Source organism: Centruroides sculpturatus, unplaced genomic scaffold (genome assembly GCF_000671375.1).
Source record: "Centruroides sculpturatus isolate CEXI.00-Female unplaced genomic scaffold, Cexi_2.0 scaffold782, whole genome shotgun sequence".
Taxonomy (NCBI): domain Eukaryota; kingdom Metazoa; phylum Arthropoda; class Arachnida; order Scorpiones; family Buthidae; genus Centruroides; species Centruroides sculpturatus.
In genome coordinates this window covers 257,522-278,394 of record NW_019384980.1, presented here as the reverse complement: position 1 = coordinate 278,394, position 20,873 = coordinate 257,522, and the positions used below count along the sequence as shown (strand labels likewise).

Sequence of the window (20,873 nt, the reverse complement as noted above, 5' to 3'; positions counted from 1 at the left end):
CTTCACAAGCTGACTGAGGCCTCTCCATAGTTTAATAGTTCCCAGAAGCCAATCTAGTTCATGAGGCATCACGCTTTGTTATCCTGTATATACTATGTTTTTGAACTTGTACACTATATCGAACCGTGATATACACAAAAACCAACTCAACGAGACAGAGTTTGGAAAAGAACTTCATTAGATCTTCACTTATAGGATAGACCAAAAGTCAGTTTACTTGTTTCGTTTTGCATGTTCTCTTGTGAATAGAAACCATATATTAAATTAAATATGCATCTAGCCCAAAGTTAACCGTATATTAAATGGTTATGCATATAATTAAAAAAACTTAATTCCGGTTCTCTTTGATAGAAAGTTATTTAATGTATTATAGAAAATTAAAAGTTTATTTCGGAGAAGAACTATAGTTAATTATGTAACACAATTTTAGTTGAACACAGACGATACTATCGGAGTCGATGTGAAAATCAGCGAGCAAATTCCGTACCAAGTAGTATTTAGACAAATAATAATCGATCAACGTGTTCCCGGTATCTAGAAAACGATTTTCCTTACTCCACAAGAGTCAGTCGCCATCAAATGACAAGTCTATGTCTTAGAATATTGTAATTCTGCTCAGTTCTTATAAGAGTGAGCCACAGAACAAAGTAACTACCGATAACTTTTTCATTTTCTGGGATTTGATAAAAACTTGAAGGAGAACGGTAATAGTTCAGTTGAAAGTAATGAATTGATAAACGAGAGATCTCATCTAAAGCTAAAATGTGTGAGGACCCGCGAAACATTTGGGGCTTGTAAAACCATGACTACATCTTGAAAATTTGCCGGAGAAAAAAAGAAAAAAAGTAATTCTTTTGAGTAACCTTCACTCGCAAGAGGGCATTAAAATATACAATAAAACGACATCAGACTCGGCAATATTTTCCAAGACAAAGCACGAAGTAGACGTGCTTGATCACGTATTAAGAAAGAGCAGTGTAAAAAATATTCAACACGAAGTCGTCATTGGGTTACTCAGATTTGACGCCGCTCTAATAAATACAAGGATGCTCATCCTCAACTGAATGATAACCGACACGAACATTTTTCGCCCGAACTTTATCTTTTAGATGACAGCAGAACCAGGTTGAGGGAAAAAAGGCATCGGTAGACAAAAGAAAACGGGGACGTCTCTTTACTTTAAAAACGTGGCAATCTTGTCACCAGTCGCCGCGGGCACACGTGCCAAAAGTAATAAAACTAAAGATTCATGTTTGCGATGAGAAAAATTTGTTTTAGAAATTTTTATGGAAAATGTCAAAATATGTGTTCTACAAGGATAGTGTGTATAAATAAGCTTCGAAGAAAAACCTTTCAATTTTATTTTTATGTGTTTATTTTGATTTTTAATAATTTTCTAATTTGATTATATGGATGCGTAGGAATAACGAAGAATGCTTATGCTTCCTGGGCAATAAAACTTGAAAATATTACCCAGAATAAATGTCATATTTAATTAAGATTATTTCTAACTATTCCCTCGTTCAGTACATTTGGCGATGACTCAGATTTTTCGGGAACTCATCTGTTAATAATAATATCCCCAAATACAAGAAAATTAAATTTTATACAGAATACAAAGGTATATAGCACGAGTGTTGTCTGGAATAAAAAAAACGCTTGTTGCATACAGAGACAAAGTGATGTGTGTTGGTATAAATATTCCTACGTCTTCCGCGTGTGATGAAATATTTGGACTGCTGAATAACAGTTAAAACAAATAAAAGTTATTAAACAGCTCTAGTTATCATTAAATATAATTACGGTTAACCTTTCAAGTCAATACTGTTACGACGGTTTTTATAACGAAACAATAATATAAATTCGACAATAATTTTCCTTGCATTATTTAAAGTATATCGCATATCTAAAATTTATTTAAAACAAATGGATCGGATTACAGTATTCTGCAATGACAAACAACACATCCATTTCTCAAAATCCACTTTGTGTGAATGTAGCGAGAGAATAAAAATGATGTTACGTCCTTATACAAATACAACATCTGTCTCTCTTTACTTACCATACTCGTCGGATGTTTTGAAACAAATTAAAGAGTGAGTTTCTGTAATTATCTATTTAATACTTAGTTGACATATTCTAATTTGCATTAATATCGTTATCTTCCGTTATAAGGATAATTACAATCAGTTTTAAATAATATACAGTGGCTCTAATCATAGTTCCATTTTAATCGCATTTTCTGTTTATAGAAATCTGCGGAAAGGACGAAAAACCATAAAATCAATGCAGAATGCAACGGACATATTTTGCATAAGCAAACGATTAGGCCTACGTAATTTAAATAAAGAATGTCGAGATTTCATGACCGATCCATCAAGAGTTAAGAATGTGTGTTATGTACATGACTTAGCATGTCAACAGAACGATGAGAGATTAGAATATTTATGCTGGAATATATTTAATTCGAAATGGAAAGAAATTTTCTCATCGAACGAATGGCTGAACTGTGAAGCAACAACTATGGATAGACTCGTTCGTAGGCCAATAAATTCATTTATTGACGAAACAGACATCTTTACAGTAGTTTTAAAATGGGCCAAGAAAAGAGTTAATAATGAAAAATCTCTAAGGCAAGTCATGAAACCATTCCTTCCGTACATACGATTTCTGACAATGCCAGAATGGTTTCTGGAATCTCAAGTATTCGTTGAACCGATCTCAACGGACGTAGAGAGAGATGCAATAAGATGCTACTTGCAAAATAAGGATTTCGACGAGACATGGTTTATTCCAGAGAGTATTTGTGACATTACATGCCCTAGAAAACACGAATTACTCTCGTCCTGGTTCTCTTATGTGAATCGAAGTGCATACTTTATTAAGAAAGTAAGGAAAATGAACACAAATATTCGATTTATATGCGACATCGTTGCTAAGGAAGATTGTTTTATCACCAAATTGCGTCTTCCTATAACACATTGCAGGGAAGAAGGTATAACTGTAATCTTGAATTTTTCTGCTAACTTGAAGTTACGGACGAAATATCGTTCCAGAACAGCGTGTAATACGAACGGATGTATTTTATTGAGTCATATGCTACGGGTTCTAAAGTTTACACTTTATCGATTGGTTGTTAAAATTGATACACAGGTCATTGCAGAAAATGACATAAGAATCAGTCCGTCGGCAAATTACTACAGTCCATTCGAAGGAATTCAAAGTTTTAAATATTTGCAATCTGGATTGAAATTGCAAGATGAATTGGAGTACATCTGTTTGGATGTCGTACCCTACTTTTAAAAACTGATACACAAATTAATTTTAGTCGTTATTAAATAATGTTAATCTCGTAATATTTAAAAATTTATGCGTTTTAATTTCGATTAATTAAATTTAACTTTTACTGTCGAAGTTTGTTGAGTTATTTGTCAAGGCTCCACGTAAATGCGCGACGTCAGGGTAACAACACTCTGTCTTTAAAGACACAGAAATCGCGATAGTAAACGTTCACGCGCGAGCGGTCACTTTCGTAGGCGGTCAGATACGGTATGAAGGCGGTTGAAGAGACTTAAAGAAGTTCACCCAGTCAAGGATCAATATTAATATAATTACCCGTTTGTATCATAAAACTCTATTTACAGTGAAGAATCGTACTGTTATTTAGAATTTATAAGAGATTTATCGATGATTCGAAAGATTTCAGTTCGGGTAACAAAGGTTACGTCGGATGAAGGAAAGTAACTTGGGAATGAGTAGATGGCACACTTTGATGTGGGTAAGTTATCTAAGATATGGCAAAAACTCTAGAGAGGGCGAACGTTCAATAATGACGATCGTCATCGGTCCCTCCTTTTTATTGGGGGGGTCCTGCTCGTTTTTACTTTTGCCTTTTTTGGTAATGTTATAGATCGTGGCCGATAGATGAATTTCGATTGTAAGTTCTTGGTTACACATTTGGAAGACATCTCTCAAAGGAAGTGAATCCGGTTAAAGATACAATTATATCCTTTCATTTTTTAAATTAATTGTTAGAAAACATTATAGAATTTTCTTCTCATATGATATAAATTTTTAAGGACTATTCTTTACATACAACGTGTAAGAGTTTTTATAGTAAAAGAAAATTCCGCTTAATCCTGTAGGTACTGTACTAAGAGAACCTTTTCTTTTCAGCCCCTTTGTATCAATACCTTCGTCCATGCTCACAATAAGACGTCCTAATGGTGAAAGACAGAGCACAACACATTTTAGTCAGATAATCAGTAAAAAATCTATAGGGAGTTTTCTCAGATTCGATCCCTTCTTGACCTCTTCGGCTGTTTACCGTTTATAAGCGGATTCAAAGTAGGATCGGAACCAAATACTATTATATCTCACGGTAGTTTTTAAATTTCTGAGCGACTAAGCCCTACATATCAAATAACCACAGTTTGTCTGTTAAATGTTATTTTCTGGTATACTATAGACAAAGACGTGAAAAAAGTAACATTTTTTCTCAACAATATTGTTCTTTTAAAACTCAATTTAAACATCAAAATTATTTACAATTTATTACTGAAAATTAAATTATTCAAAAAACGCGATATTAATCTTAAGTGGAAAAAGACTTTCAGATCAAATTTTTAAAAATTTTTTTAAACTCATTTTCCCTGCAGGGACTATGATGGCCTTTTTTTTGCAAGCCCACAATGGGGCGACCTGGTGGTGAGGGACGGGACCCGACATATCCGGACGGTCCACCTCCGGTAATATTCCTGCGGATTATTCGACCCATCCGGATTAGATCCTTGATTCTCCAGAGTGGTAGGCTGCCAAGTGACCGCTTGGCCATCCGGCCATCTATGCAACAATTTAACTTTTGACCAACAGAAATAAGTGCAAATGAAATAAAATTTAATATTTTTTTCCAATGAAGAGAATACTAAAATTTAAGTTGTGGGTATTTTATTATTTTATCAATGTAATTATGAAGATCCAGAAGGGCTAATTAGAGCTAATTAGCCTATTAATTTAATTATAATTCGAAGAGAAAAACCCAGGGGGAAAACTTGGATCTCCACTAGAAACTTTCTGGTCACTCATCGATTTATAACACCCATGTCCAATATCCTTCTGAATCACCAATTACTTCTATGTTTGGACTCGTGTTAGAAACTTAGTCAAAACATTGGATTATAAAAGATGGGAATCTGTCAAACAGATGAAATTAGGAGGTAAGACGAGCCACGATAACGGATAGAAAATATTCAAAATTCGTCGAAACATCCGATTCTTGACAGCCCGTGTCAGCAAAACCCGGCCCAGCTCGAACTTAGAACACATTAAATCAAAGCCACCTGAGAAGTGTCTCAGGTGACTTTGATTTAAAGATTTCATAAGTCGCGGAACGCATATAAAAAAAGTGGCACAATCATCGAGGCGGATATACCAGGAAGGCCATAGATAACGACGACGGCTGGTTCGCCATGTTCCCGGCGCCATAACGGACTCTCGACAAATACGCTTCAACGGATGCAGAAGGCCTCCTTACAATCTCTCAGAGGTATTATGTTAAAATGTTTGTAAACGCTCTTTCTCGGTCAAGTTGCCTATAAGTTGGACGTAGATATCAGGCAGTAATGTCTATTTGAGACCCTTATTCACCTGCTCGTCACTCGGATGTCGTCATCCAGTGACGCTGAGCGAGGATTTACCATCTCGACGCCGAACGGAAACCTTAGAACTATTACCCCGTGAACGTTGGGCTTATTACATACTCGTAATTCAAGGATGACGATGCACAATAGAACAATACTGAAATGCGATTACAATTTTCTTGGTTCGAAGTGAAATGTTCATTGGTTGTTTGTAAGAAGCCATCGATGATTTCAGAAAGTTTCAAACCCATGAAAGTAGAAAACTATGAAAGGTCGCGTGAGACTAAAGTTGAAGTCACTCGTGCAAAACTTTCTGGCATTGATAGACTCTTTGTTTTGAGTCTGTCATTTCCGTTATGTACAGTACATTACAGTTCGCTATGAAAAATAAGTTTGTTTATATTGAGCCTTGTTAAATTCCTACAGTTTTGAAAAGAATGGTCAGTGATTTTTATTTTACAAATACGTAATATGTACTAATTATTTACTACCTGAGAGAATTTCCACTTAATGTGAGAGAGTGGAGAGGAATCTTTTTTGGGTCTATCACGTATTTCACATATCTTTTTTTCAAGGTATAAATTTTTTAGTCTTTCTCCAATGTTTATCATTATAGTGTTTTTGAATTTCCGTTGCATTAGATTTTTTTCTAATTTTTATTGTTATTTATGCTCTCTGACCCTTACTCCTAGGTTTCTCGTTGTAACTCCTATGTACTCCTTTTCTATTCCTAACTGCTGGTTCTCGTACGGGATCCTATAAACTCCTGCTTTATCTTCCTTCTTAATATCCAATTTATCATTTCTTAGAGTCTTGTAAAGATTCGGAGCTCGTTTTAAGATCAACGTTGATCCTTTACTCTCTGCAATCTCCTTCATGACTTACATTTCTTACATTTTTGTTGAATGTACACTGTGTGTATTTACTAGGTCCTTGTTTAGAGGCCCTTGTATCGCCTATCTCAAAATTTCTAATGATGCCTGCGATTATGTTTCTCCTGTAAACCAAGATTTCTGCTATCTGCATAATCCTTTTCATTTCTTTATTTCTGTCCATAATGTTATCGCAATATAGAAAAGCCCTTCTGACTAAGGCACGAAAAGCTGCTAATTTATAACGAAATGGATCATTGGACTGCGCAGGAATGTAGAGTAAGCTATGTGTTGGTTTGGTATACACATTAGTAGGTAAATGCCTTTTCTTAAAGATGATATTAATATCCAAGAAATGTATCACTACGGAACTTTTCTTCTCTAGCTTCAGGTTTAGGCCGTACATTTATTATATAAATTTGGTTAATTTTACAGAACCCGCGATTGACACATAAAAATGCCTTCTTTTCGCTTTGTGTATGCAATTTTAAAGGCAAATGACGTAGTGATCCTTCAACAATTGCAAGTTGACAATTTAACTAAACGATTGTTGTCATTGGTTCTTTCTTGCGATCGAATGCAATTATATTTTTGGTTTGGCAATTTAAAAAGAGAAATGTTTTCTTTCATTTTAAAGTAAGTTTAAATGAAAATATTTTAAATTTTAACTCTTCTCTTTCGATGTTTCATGGTAAAAAAGATTAAAAACTAATAAATAGTTAGTCACGGTTTCGGCTAATCTGGTGAAATTCTCCGGGATTCCTTCGTGTTTATAATATGTAAGTATAAGAATATTTCCAATACAAATTCCTCCGGGAGACAACCTCTTTGGCAGATCAGCCTTGTTGGTTTCATTAACAACCTTCAATCGAATCCGATGGAGATTATCCGTTTCCATTTATCCGAAACCACTTGTCTCCTTTAGTAAGGTGCTGCGCCGAAATTGAATTCATCATTTTATAACCGAAACTTGATAATTGACTGTTTTACAAATTTTACTGGTGGCTTCTCTATTTCATAATAAAGTTGTCAACAATTTGTTTATGGCTTTTATCAAATACCGAAAGAACTTTGATAAAAGCCATTTCGTGTAAAATTTGTAGCGTGTGTATTTACACACGGTGCAAATTTCACACTAGTTGCCTTCTACAGCTAAAACAACTGTCGGGAAACATCTAGTAACAGCAGCAATTGAAAGGCATTTCGTGTCTACAGATAGGCTCGAGGAATAGCACATAGACAAGAATACATATGTATATATATAATCTTAATCAAATATTGATCTTGTACAGGTTAACATCCAGTAATCAAATATCAAATTTTTGTTTCCAAACTATCATCAAATTTACAATTTGTTTATTGAAATATAAGAACAAATTTTAATTTCTTCTTATAGAAAGAACTGTTTCAAGAGATTTAAAGTGTTTTGCCGTGATAGAAAAATACACCCGATAGAAGATGGCGGACTTATAGACGATTACGTCTATCCTAAGGAAAAGAGAGTGTGTATGTATGCAAACTTCCAACAGGCCTCATCAAAAATTGGTGGCGTCACGAGTTCTCCTCTGAATAAAAGCTCGAATGTAAGCGTATCATCTATACTGTCTCTATCAGATCACAATCATTCTGATAAATTATATCGTGCAAAAGAAATCAAGCTAAACGAATTGTGTCGTTGGTGGGAGATGCACAACATGTTGCAAGAGCAACGTTTCCCAAATGTTCGGCCGTGCATCCTAGACAACAACTGTGAAGAAATGTGTATAAATAATATGATATGGTAAACAACTTATTATGCTGAAAATCAAACACATCAGAGAACACCGTCTACTTTTATTCTTCACCAGCCAAAAAATCTGGACGAGAGGCCTGTACAAAAGCTGGAAAGATTAACAAGGTTCCTCATGAAGTTTGCCATTTATCGATTTCCCAAACAAAATAAAAATGAGTCTGTTGAGCGCATAATTAATAGAATGCTCGTCTCTGCGCAGATTCAAAATATTCTGATTCCTTCGCCCAATGTAGTAATGCGTAAAGACTACACGAAAAACTCAAGTTTCGTCATGAAAGTGGTATTATAAATTTTTGTATTATTAACACAATAAATGTGTTAGTTTGAAATGTCATGTTTGACTTTTAAACGATAGTAAAATTTAATAATTCGTTTTAAAAACAAAGGATAAAAGCAGATACAGTTGATTTCCTGGCGAATTGCATAACCTGGGACAGTCCTTTCCATATGGAGTAATTTGCAGAGAAAGTAAATGTGGAAAGTTCCTAATTTATATAAATTATCCAGACTGCAGATTGGGGATGCGTAATATATGATTCGATTAATAATTTAGTTACACAATTTCATATGAATAGATAAGTTGGAGATTTTTAAATTAGAATATAAGTTTAATAAATTATCTATAGAAAATTTTACTTTGTTGTTTAAGTACGAAATATGCGCTTTAAACGTGTGATTTTAGTCGAAAACAACATCCAAAAAATTTGTTTCGTTTACCACGTGTATCAACTGCTTGTTCAGATATATCATTAATTCTGGACACATTTATTTATTCTTATTCATGAAAAGTTCGTTTTATTTATTAATTGTTTGTCTATTCATTAATTATTTATATTCAAAAAAAAAACGTTACACAATGGTACTACATTCTTACTTCCATTGTACAGGTTATGCCTCATACATACGTATTTCTATATTAACTTATTAGCCGGGTTAAATTTCTTATAATGAATGTGTTTGTATACGTTTACGCATTATGATATAAAATTACGAGAAGTTAAACTGTTAAATGATTACTTTATAGAAACTAATGAGAAGACAGAGAAGATGACGGAAAATATAGAGATAATTCAATCAGAAAAAAGAGAAAATGCTGATGGATTTTTATCCAGAAATGAATTCGTGGCAGAGAATAATGATGGGGTAAGAAAAAATTTTTAATATCCCTTAATTTACAGTTATAAATTTGTAGTCGTTTTTTGCTGAACTTTTACTTTTAATATTTAAGATTTTCGTATTTTTCGCTGTGTTTACAATAATTGTATACACTTTAAATAATAGCACGAATCCATTCGAGTTATTAAGTACAGTATATGTTCAAAATTGAAAAAATAAATGATTATACGCATTACATATTACTTTGAGAATGGTCAAAGTTAGGAAAAGAAAAATTAAAAAATATTTAATTATTGGAGAATTTTGCGTTACAAGCGAACATTTAATAATTTCTGCTTGTCGTTTCCAAAATCCGTTTAATTTAATTAAAGTCCTTTTGTAAATGTTTGGCATTTAAATTTAGTTTTCACATTTATCCATTTATGATAACATTTAAAGAAGACAACTCGTGTCTTTCTAATAGGAAATTTTCAACTCGTTTAAAAGAATTAAATATGCCGTTTTTTGTTATTTTCCATTATTTATTGTAATAATGCTTGCATTACTTTCGTAGTATTATTTTCGAACAAACATTTTATATACTTTGATTTTCTTATTTCATTTACGAAATGTTTATGTTATTTGCAGGAAACAACCAAATGTTTTGCGGTTTTCGTTGCATTTTTCCGCAGGATTTCTTCCATCGTCTGTTTTTGTTTCCGAAGAAAAAATAAAATATTGCCAATAGTTAAAATAAATTCGTAGAAGATCGAGAGAATTTCAAATTTTACATTTCGGTGAGTTCAAACAATATTCAATATAAACAAATGTTGTAAAACGTTTAAAAAAATTTGTTTATAATCACATACCTATCCCTGCTACAGAAATCGATGAATAACATTTTTACTTAGCTTACTTCTTTTATAAACTCTACATTCCACTGCTCCTGTTATCGGTAATACTGTTTTATGACAGGGAAATAAATGTCTTTTAAAATTGTTTTTTTTTTCTTTATTTTAATCGTATCTAAAACAATTTCATATTTATTTTATTACAATGTTCTGCTACTACCGAATTTTCATTGTTTTTATGGCTCTGATATATTCCTTTTTATTTATTTTGTATTTTTTCCTTGTCTCTCCTAGGAAAAGTGAAAAATACATTAGGTATGTATCTTTAATTTATAAGTATATATAAATGAATATGTTTATTCGCTATGCACAGATAGGCCGTTCGACAAAGTTGCTACGAAACTCGACAGTTACGTTAACATTCTTCTAACTTAAATAATATCATACATACCATTCCAGAATATTGATTGAATTTCTATATATCATTTAATATGTGTATACNAACTTACCGTAGAATGACTCTTTTATTTTATGTCGACTTTATTTCGGTTGTGTCGAATCTTCAGACGAGAATAAAACTGATCTTTCAGCTGTTAAAGATTCAATGAAAAACAACTTTATGAATATTAATTTTGAAATTTTTATTAGGCAACGAAGTTTATTATAGAAGATATCTAAAATAATTTCTCTGTAATCAGCAATTTTCCAGATCACACGAAATTTCTTTCAGTATAAATTTATATTATACTGATAGAGTTTTATTGAAAGTTATAAATGTGATCGCTGCAGGCGGCTGATAAGTCCGTTAAAGACTGTCATTTTGGTTTTTCTTGGAGGATTTTGGGCGAGTCTTGTGTGAAAAGTAAACGATGGAAGTTGGAAAGGAATTTCATGTAAACCAATTTATGGGTTTGAGAAATTCCACAGGAGCATAAAGTCAAAGTGTGAAAGGTGAAACCGCACCCGCCCGAGTCAGGACTGACACCACCTGTGACATCTGGCTCAAAGAAATTTTTCGATAAACGCGCAAGAGGTCACCTAAAGATGAAAACATTTTAGTAAATGTGTGGATAGCTTGAGGAATATAATGTTAACATTACGAAAACTTGCAATTTGCATTGTTACTTATGATTTCAGCTTTATTACTCAATGTTCATTTCTGACTATTGACTTCACTACATTATAAAACATATCTTCAATGAATAATTTGAAGCTCATTGCATAATAGTCAGCAATATAATTGACAACAATTTTATTCACTACAGATCGCAATTAATCCATTTCTTGAATATATATATGTATACAGATATTATGGGATTGATTCCGTATATTTTGTTTCAGAAAATACATAATAAATACTAAATCAACTTTAGATTGGTATATAAACTTGATTTAGTGATGCTCTGTAGATGTAAACAACCCACAAGCATCGTGCATATTTAAAGCTACGATGTATTAAAATTAATCAGCCAGTCATACAAATTAAAAAATCCAGAAAAGAGTTGTGTAACTTCCTCGGCTGTTATGAAATTTTATTTAAAAAGTAACTATTATATTGTTAATTCTAATTAATAAGAGTTTGTATTACGTATATATTATTAGATTTTATTTTACAAATTATATATTATTAATTGTAATAAAATCGCAAAAGGCTTAATTAGGCTATAGATAATACAGATAGAGATAAATATAGATAAATTTTTAAAAATTATAAATGCTAAAAATGAGTAAAATGTTTATAAGTTTAACCTCTTTCAGATATGATACATTACTCTTTCTATCTCTGAACAACATTGATACGACATACAAGGATTAAGAGTAACATTGAATACTATAATAGTTTCCAATTATATTCCGATTATGTGACGTGTACAGATAATTTGAATGCCAGTTAGTAATGATATCCCAAGATCACAAAAAATACTTAAAATCAACACCAACAAAAACAGTTTAAAATATACGAAAATAAATAAATAATTTATATAATGATAATCACCTGTATTTTGTGAATCGTCAATGTCATTATCTTGCATTCGAATTTTGTTCAAATTACCAGTCGACCCCCCTATAACGTTCGTTCCTATAACGACAATTCCTATAACGTAGCGAAAAAATTGTAGCAACATTCGTATAAAGTACCTCCTATAACGTCGTTTCGCGACAAGATTGATAGAATCTAGACCAATAGTGAATGAGCAGCCGTACTACTTTCCTCCGACCCTGCGCCACGCTACGGAGCGGCTAAATTGAGTTTGCTATCGTCTGTTTAGTATTATATATAAATTATATATAAATTAGGTACTGTACATATAATTATATATTAATTATATATAAATTAGGTACTGTATATATAATTATATATTAACTTAATTTATTGTAACTTTATTATAATTATATATATGCTTTCTGCCGCCTGGCAACACGCTACGGAGATTTTAGGCTAGTAAGTTGAGTTTATTATCGTCTGTACAGTATGTAAATTAGGTACCGTAAGTCTAATACAGCACTAATTTTATACATTTCTTGTGAAAGAAACACTTCTTATTCAACGGCCATAAAAATTATTTATATTAATGATGTCTCCAAAGGTCAAGTTATTTTTCTGCGAAAAATTATTTATCAGAAATCGCGGCCGCCGTTTCGTGTGCTGTTCCGCGACGAAGACAAGCTTTGAACAACGGGCGTAGTCGAATGGTGCACACTCGGTAAGTAATCCTATAATTTTTTGTTTATAGCATAGTTTATACAGATTATTCCCAAAAAATTATACGTGTTTTGGAAATGCTGAGTGGAATCAGTCTAGAATCGGTTAAATTTATAGAAGAAAACCTTTCAAACAGCCTTAGTCCGTAAAGTTCACACCTATCGGGCTGCGATTGGCTCATGTATTTAATGATTCCTACAACGTAAAATTCGATTAGCGTTAAACGTATCTAAGCGTTATAGGGGGGTCTACTTGTACTCTTTATAAAACAGAAAATTAGGGAGAGAAGACAACAGAATGCTCCTTGAAATATCCCATAAAAGAATGGAAACAGCACAATTGATGTTTGTTTCTAAGTGTAAAGTCTCTTTTAATAACAAAATATCAGAATCTTACAATCTACAATATAAATCAAAGACATACATATGGAGGTATCAAAGGATAAAACAATAATGCCGAATGCAACAGAAAAATTCTGAATCCCGCTCTCAATAGCTATTGCAGTGCAGGCTGCTTTGGAGTTTCTACTGACGAAAGCTATGACATATCCAGTTATAATTCCAGTTATGGGAGATAATAAAGAGGTTATAATAACTTTCCACGATACTATACTAAACATGTGTTGAGAGGAAATAATCTCCATTATCACGAAAATTATGATCATTATCATACTTGTTGCACTTCCCCACTATTAATAAAACAAAAATAGTTTCATAATATAATATAAATGATTAAACTTAACACCTTAAATAAATTTACTCTACGCTGATCGGATTGACACATTATCGATGAACTGGCCAAGTGTGGTAAAGCAAAAATAAAATTACTTCACATACGTAATGCTTAGCACGCGCTGCGATTATCTTTCCGAAAGCAAGTTTTCCATTGTTGCGAAAAAATAACTGTTGAGAATAGATTTTCGGCAATTGTCGGAGTGAATTTCAATTGAAGCAAAGTTAACTTTAAGTATTTCGAAGAAAAGAAGATGAAGTCTTTTAGTAAGTTATTATAATTATGCAATAAAAATATAGATTAACTCTTTTTAACGTATTTGCAATAAAAACAAAAACATAAAATTAACAGTAATTTTCTACCATATGTTTCAAAATTTTTATAACAATGTTATACGTTGATAGCGAATACATTCTCTCCGTTGAATTCCATAAATATCTAATATAAATTAATCACATTAATAAACAAATATAATTTTGACTGTTTTCGCTTTTTCTTTCGTGTTTTACGTTCAAAAATATATTGGAATATTTCTGAATCTTTATAATTTAATAATTACATTGAAAATATCTCCAATTAAATTAGTCATTAGAAAATCGTGCATTTAGCACAAATATGATAACAGAGAGCAGCAGTAAAAGCTATCAGTTAACAAGCACCAAGCACACTTTCGTACTTAACTTTAATTCATTAAATACTTACTAAACACAAACTGTGGCTTATTGTAAATAGATAATTTCTATTATCAATTATTAGGAACATGAAAATTACAATCAGATATTTCTTAGTGTCATTAACGACATTTAACTTTGCGGTCATTTTCTGCTAGAAACAATTCGAACGTTAAACGTATTTTCTGCAAATGAATAACAATTTATTATTTCATTTCTTCATCTTTTCAAAAATTTAAATATTCCATTTCATTTAGAAATATAAAACAAGTAAACATTAAAAATTATAACAACATTTTTATAATTTTAAATTCTTTAACGTTACTTTTTATTTCATTATGTATGAATTATGTATTAATCTTTTTAAATTATATTTAAAATAAAACAGAAGAGAAATGTGAAGAAGCTGCAGGAAAAGATAACGCGGAGGAATCAGAATTGTCCTCTTCTGTAAGTTACAATTCAATCGTAATTAAAAATAATCTAATAACTCGTATCATTTAAAGATGTAATATTTAAAAGTCATGACAATAATGCAAATCTCATAAAATGTGTTTATAAAAATGCTTGCAAGTTGTTTATTTATTATAAATGAGAATTTTTTCAATTACTAAAAAATTACTAAAATTATCCTATCAGAAATCAGAATTTTTCACTTTCTTACAGGATTCGGACGATATGGACGAATTTTATTTTCGTTTGTATCACGAACCAATTACTCGTTTTAAACGAAAGAAAAAAACATTAAAGAGGGCGTTTTCGTATTTAGAAAATTATTCCTTAATTAAAGAAACGATTTTCGAAGAAAACGAATTAAATTATCAATCGTCCGAAGATGACGTCAGTTGTAACACCGATACTGACGTCACGTCAGAATCATCTTCGGAAGTAAATGACGAAATAAAAGTATTAGATCAAGGTACGCTCACAGAGAAATTACAATGAATTATCCGATTCATAAATTAATTTGTTTAACGATTATTAAGGAATGATTTCACGTTAAACTCATTGTGTTAAAATCTATTTAAATTAAGAAACTTAATATTAATTATCCATCCGCACTCTTTCACGTGTCGTAGGTCATTATATTCAAAACAATTCAAAAATACAAAATTAATTTCAAAATGTTTAATTCTACAAATATTTTGTTTATTTCGTCGAAAATACTTTTAATAATTATTTTTGTTAATGTTTAAGTAACACGTTTAACGAACATTAAATAAAAATTCACTGAAAACATTATTCAGGTGGAGTAAACAAACGAATAAAATGATCGCCAGAGACACAATGTTTTTATTTATGACATAATTCATTGTTTTGTAGTATACTCATTTCCTATATCAGAATTAATTGACAATTAATTTATCAGTTGTCAAAGTATATGTCGAGAAATTTCCTAAAATATTTTTACAATTTTAATAGATAAACAATGTAATTGTCTGAGTTTTACTTTTCCGGCTGTTATAATATTTTACTCTTTCAGTGCTTTTGAAATCGTAGTGTGTTCAGACCACTGCACACAAAAAAGTCAAAAAATTAATTCCCGAAATATGTGTGCGTGTCTATTTCGTTTTATATCTCAGGGTAGATAAACATTACAAACCGACATTTGCACGGTAACTTGTATAATAAGGGACATGGAGGCGATTCAAATTGTGTGTTGAAGCACGAAGGGGTGACAAATAAAAGTAGGCTTCGTAAAGACTCGATATTTATAAAGATTTCACATTTTATAGCATTTAAAATTTGTATCCAAGTGATTTGTATTTTGAAAGTTAAGCTTTCTCTAAATTCTTTGAGTGTGTGACATTAACAGATAATGTATAAATGTAAGATAAATGCTTGTAAAACTGAGACACCGAGAACTATATTCGTATTCCAATGATATGTAACTCGAAACTGAAATATAATTTTTTGCATGCAAACTCGGTGGAATTATTATCGTCAACATCGTATTATTTAATACAAGTCGTAGTCTGCGCTTGTATACTAATTTACATAAAAAACACAATTCGTAAACGTAGGCAGATTTTTGTTCACAATGGGAAAGATTTGAGTTGAAATTATATTATAATATCTCACTGTTTACACAATGGTACTACTTTCTGACTTTCTAAATACAGTTATGTCTCATACATATGTATTTATATATAATCTTAATAGCTGGGTTAAATTTCTTATAATGAATGTGTTTGAATACGTCTATGCATGATGATATAAAATTACAAGATAAATAGTTAAATGATTAATTTTTAGAAACCAATGAAAAGAAAGAAACAATGGAAAGAAATAAAGAGTTAAGTGAATCGAAAGACATAAAAAATGCTAATGGATCTACATCCAAAAGTGAATCGTCGGCAGACGATGATGACGGAGTAAGAAAATATTTTTTAATATTCCTTACTTTACACTTATATATTTATTGTAGTTTTTTGCTAAACTTTTACTTTTAATACTTTCGTTTTTTCGCTGTGTTTACAATAATTCTATACACTTTAAATAATAGCACGAAATTATTCGAGTTATAAAGTATATGTACAAAATTGAAAATAATAAACGATTATACCCATTAAATATTACTTTGAAAACGATTAAAGTAAGGAAAAGACAAATTAAGAAATTTCATTATTGGAGAATTTCGCGTTACAAGCGAACATTTAATCATTTTTGCTTGTCGTTCACAAAATCCGTTTAATCTGATTAATATCTTTTTGTAAATGTTTGGCATTTAAATTTACTTTTCACATTTATCCATTTATGATAACATTTAAAGAAAACAACTCGTGTCTTTCTAATAGGAAATTTTCAACTCATTTAAAAGATTTAAATATGCCATTTTTAATTATTTTTCATTATTTATTGTAATAATGCTTGCATTACTTTCGTAGTATTATTTTCGAACCAACATTTTATATAATTTGATTTTCATATTTCATTTACGAAATGTTTATGTTATTTACAGGAAACAACCAAATGTTTTGCGGTTTTCATTGCATTTTTCCGCAGGATTTCTTCTATCGTCTGTTTTGGTTTTCGAAGAAAAAATAAAATATTTCCAATAGTTTAAATAAATTTGTAGAAGATCGAGCGAATTTCAAATTTTACTTTTCGGTGAGTTCAAACAATTCAATCAGTGTTCGTTTATATTCGTATTTTTCTTAATCGTATAAAAATGAATGTTACATTCCAGATTACTTTTTTAATATTAACTGAAAAATTAATTAATTAATAAATTAATGAATAATAATTGTTTATATAATTATAAGAGAAGGACACATTTCATTTATGTAATGAAAATTTCTGAATGGGAAATTTGGGCAACACGTGAAATCGAATCATCTGCTCTGTACTTTCAGATGCCTTTATGTTTTTATTTTATACAGATTTTTATATGATTGTCTACTAGGGCAGAGCTTATTAATAAAACATTTTGCAGTGGCGTTAGGTTTACGCAATTAAAAAAAATTATCCAGACAAAACAATCAATCTTTATTGTTCAATACGTATTTCGCCTGTACACACCTTTTTTTGTGTTTTGGGCTTTCACGTCCCTGATTATTATGTTTACAGAAACATAATGCTAAAAACAAAAATTTATAAAAATTTACAATACTATATAACAAAGATTACCCGAATATGATATGAATGTGTTAGCATGATTTACAATTTCATTTTTGTTAATTACTTCCATACGTAAATAAATACACAGAAGAATTTTCATCATAAAATCACAATACCTGTATAAAGTTCAAACACATTTATAAAAATATAATGTTTTAAAACGTTTAAAAAAATTAGTTTACTCTCACATAGCTGTGCTTGCAACAGAAAACGATGAATATCATTTTTACTTAGCGTACTCTTTTCATAAACTTTCTGTTACGTTGCTCCTGTTATCGATATAACTGTTTTATGATTAGGGGATAAATATGTTTGTATAACTGTCTTTTAAAATTGTTTCTTTCTTTACTTTTTATATCAGTCGTATTTAAAACAATTTCACATTTTTCTATATTACAATGTTCTGCTATTGCCGAGTTTTCATGATTTACTTTTATGGCTCTGATATGTTTCTTATACTTATTTTGCATTTTCTCTTTGTTTCTCCTAGGAAAAAGTTAAAAATACGTTAGGTATGTATTTTTAATTTATATGTATATATAAATGAATATGTTTATTCGCTATGCATGCATAGGCCGTTCGACAAATTGCTATGACACTCGGCAGTTACGTTAACATTCTTCTAACTTAGATAGCGTCGTACATACCACCCCAAAATGTTTATTGAATTTCTATATATCAATTTATTTGTATATACATTCGATTCGGAACCACAACGAACTGCTGGTGTTCGGTGGTTTTATTTACATGTAGATACTATAAGTCTAAACCAGTGATTATTTTACACAATTTTAGTGAAATAGTTTGTTAACTAATCTAAATGATGTGTGTGTTTCGTGTTCTTTTCTAATACGAAATCCTGTAAAATTGTAGTCTTGCGATATTGCATAAGCAACACATAAATGGATGTATACAAAGATTATTTAGTATATTTATGTGCTACTATCAGTAATTTAATTGTGTACATTATGAATCACACGTCGCAGTATTGCTTTCTCCCACAGAGTCAATGTCTTCCTACATTTTTGGCATTTTGCAGCTTGAACCGTTATAAGACCTTTCTGAAACCAGCAATGAAGAATAACAATTCAAGCTGCGAAATATAAAAAATGTAGTTGCTTCGTGGCGATTCAAAATTATAACACTTGAAGCAAAAACTTAGATAGTTTTATAGTAGATATGCCACTGCTCTACACTGAGTAATATAATTCCGTTTCAATCGTACACATTTGTACTTTAAAAGTATATAAAGATGTTGATTTTATAAATTATTAAAATATTTAAATATTTTAGATGAAAATCTTAATTATGTTTATTTTATTTTTACACAGCACAGCAGAAGTTCAGAAATTTTTGCGTCTTCAACATAGTTACATTGTTGTGAAATAGCAATTATTTATTTATTTGGTTTTTGAGTGCTGACCATTGCACGCAACATCAATCCACATGGCAACCAGAATGGATTAAGAAAGTTTATAATTCAAAACTTAAAAACAGTTTATAAATTAATGAAGTCTTTAAAAATAAGTTAAAACTTAAAACTTGACATAAGTTTATAGTTTAAAACTAAAAAAAAGTTTGAAATTTAAAACTTGAAAAAAGGTTTAAATTTTGAACCTTAAAAAAAAGCCTAAAATTTAAAACTAAAAAAAAGTTTGAAATTTAAAACTTGAAAAAAGGTTTAAAATTTAATGCTTTAAAAAAAGATTAAAACTTAAAAGTTAAGAAAAGTTTGAAATTTAGAATTTAAAAAACACTTTTTAATTCAAACCATAAAAGAGTTTAATTACTCTTGATTTCGTTTTCATTCTTACTGAAAATGGTTTATATTCCACTTTTTTTACTTTTTATTTGTATTTAAATACAAAGTTTGTTGCTTGTTTATTCACTTTTAACTTGTAACATATAAATGTTTGTTTTCTGATTATATACATCAGAATTTATCAAATACATCAAAAATACATCAAATAACGTACACAAATAACGTACAAAATACATCAAACATCAGAAATACAATTATTTTTATGAATACAAACGAACAAAAACTATATAAAAAATAAATATTTATGTAAACCACAACTATACTCAGCAGAAAACAATTAAACATTTAATCAACACCTTATTTTTCGCTGAGAGATTATTTTTAATTAAAACAAACGTTTTCGATCCATTCATTGGATCATCTTCAGGTCAAATAGAACATTTCATAAATAGAACAACTCGTTTAAATATTCAAAAATACAAATAAACCGATAATATAAAAATAAATAATACTTGTAAATAAATCAAATATTCAAAATAAATAACATAATACCATTACTAAATATTAATAATATCGTCTGCCTAACTATATAGAGTTTACTATGTTTCATACTAAATTTCATGCGCTTTTTTTAAGCTTCTAACCGCAAACTTCCAAGCGGAAGGAAGACCCTCCGCATCCCTTGCGTTAATACATTTTTCTTCAAGTTTGCTTCTATAGATTTCTATCTTTTCAGCTGTTCTTGCCAAAGCCGGCGAGTGTATCTGTTTCAGGATTTCGGCTTTATCCCAATGTACCAATGAACCTTCTGCCTGCGCCATCTGGGCCAATACTGTCGCATTAGAACCTTTTCTAATATCATATTTGTGTTCTTTGATCCTTAAACCTAGGTTCCTAGTTGTAACCCCTACATATTCTTTCTTAATTCCTAAAAGCTGGTTCTCGTAGGGAATCTTGTACACACCCGCCTTATCTTCTTTTCTAACTACCCCTTTATCGTTTCTAAGTATTTTGTACAAATTCGGGGCTCTTTTTAAGACCATCTTTGCATCCTTCATATTTGTGATTTCTTTCATAACGCCTCCTAAATGTTTGTTGTATGTAAATTTCGTGTATTTAGAAGGACCTTGTGCC

General features: G+C 30.7%; 3 protein-coding genes across 3 annotated transcripts; all 3 read left to right on the top strand.

The window, feature by feature from the left end:
• Positions 1-1,873: 1,873 nt before the first annotated feature.
• On the top strand, positions 1,874-3,407 carry LOC111632782. Its single transcript, XM_023377305.1, has 2 exons — positions 1,874-2,096; positions 2,253-3,407. The coding sequence occupies exons 1-2, from the start codon at positions 1,927-1,929 to the stop codon at positions 3,301-3,303; spliced, it is 1,221 nt and encodes a 406-aa protein (XP_023233073.1). The 5' UTR covers positions 1,874-1,926; the 3' UTR covers positions 3,304-3,407.
• A 3,654-nt stretch (positions 3,408-7,061) lies between these two features.
• On the top strand, positions 7,062-8,834 carry LOC111632779. The gene is made up of 2 exons (XM_023377300.1): positions 7,062-7,147; positions 7,908-8,834. Exons 1-2 carry the CDS (start codon positions 7,089-7,091, stop codon positions 8,293-8,295), a joined length of 447 nt encoding a protein of 148 aa, XP_023233068.1. The 5' UTR covers positions 7,062-7,088; the 3' UTR covers positions 8,296-8,834.
• Positions 8,835-13,938: 5,104 nt separating this feature from the next.
• LOC111632773 lies at positions 13,939-19,432 on the top strand. The gene is made up of 6 exons (XM_023377293.1): positions 13,939-13,951; positions 14,745-14,806; positions 15,023-15,275; positions 16,613-16,731; positions 17,319-17,467; positions 19,309-19,432. Exons 1-5 carry the CDS (start codon positions 13,939-13,941, stop codon positions 17,421-17,423), a joined length of 552 nt encoding a protein of 183 aa, XP_023233061.1. The 3' UTR covers positions 17,424-17,467; positions 19,309-19,432.
• Positions 19,433-20,873: the final 1,441 nt, after the last annotated feature.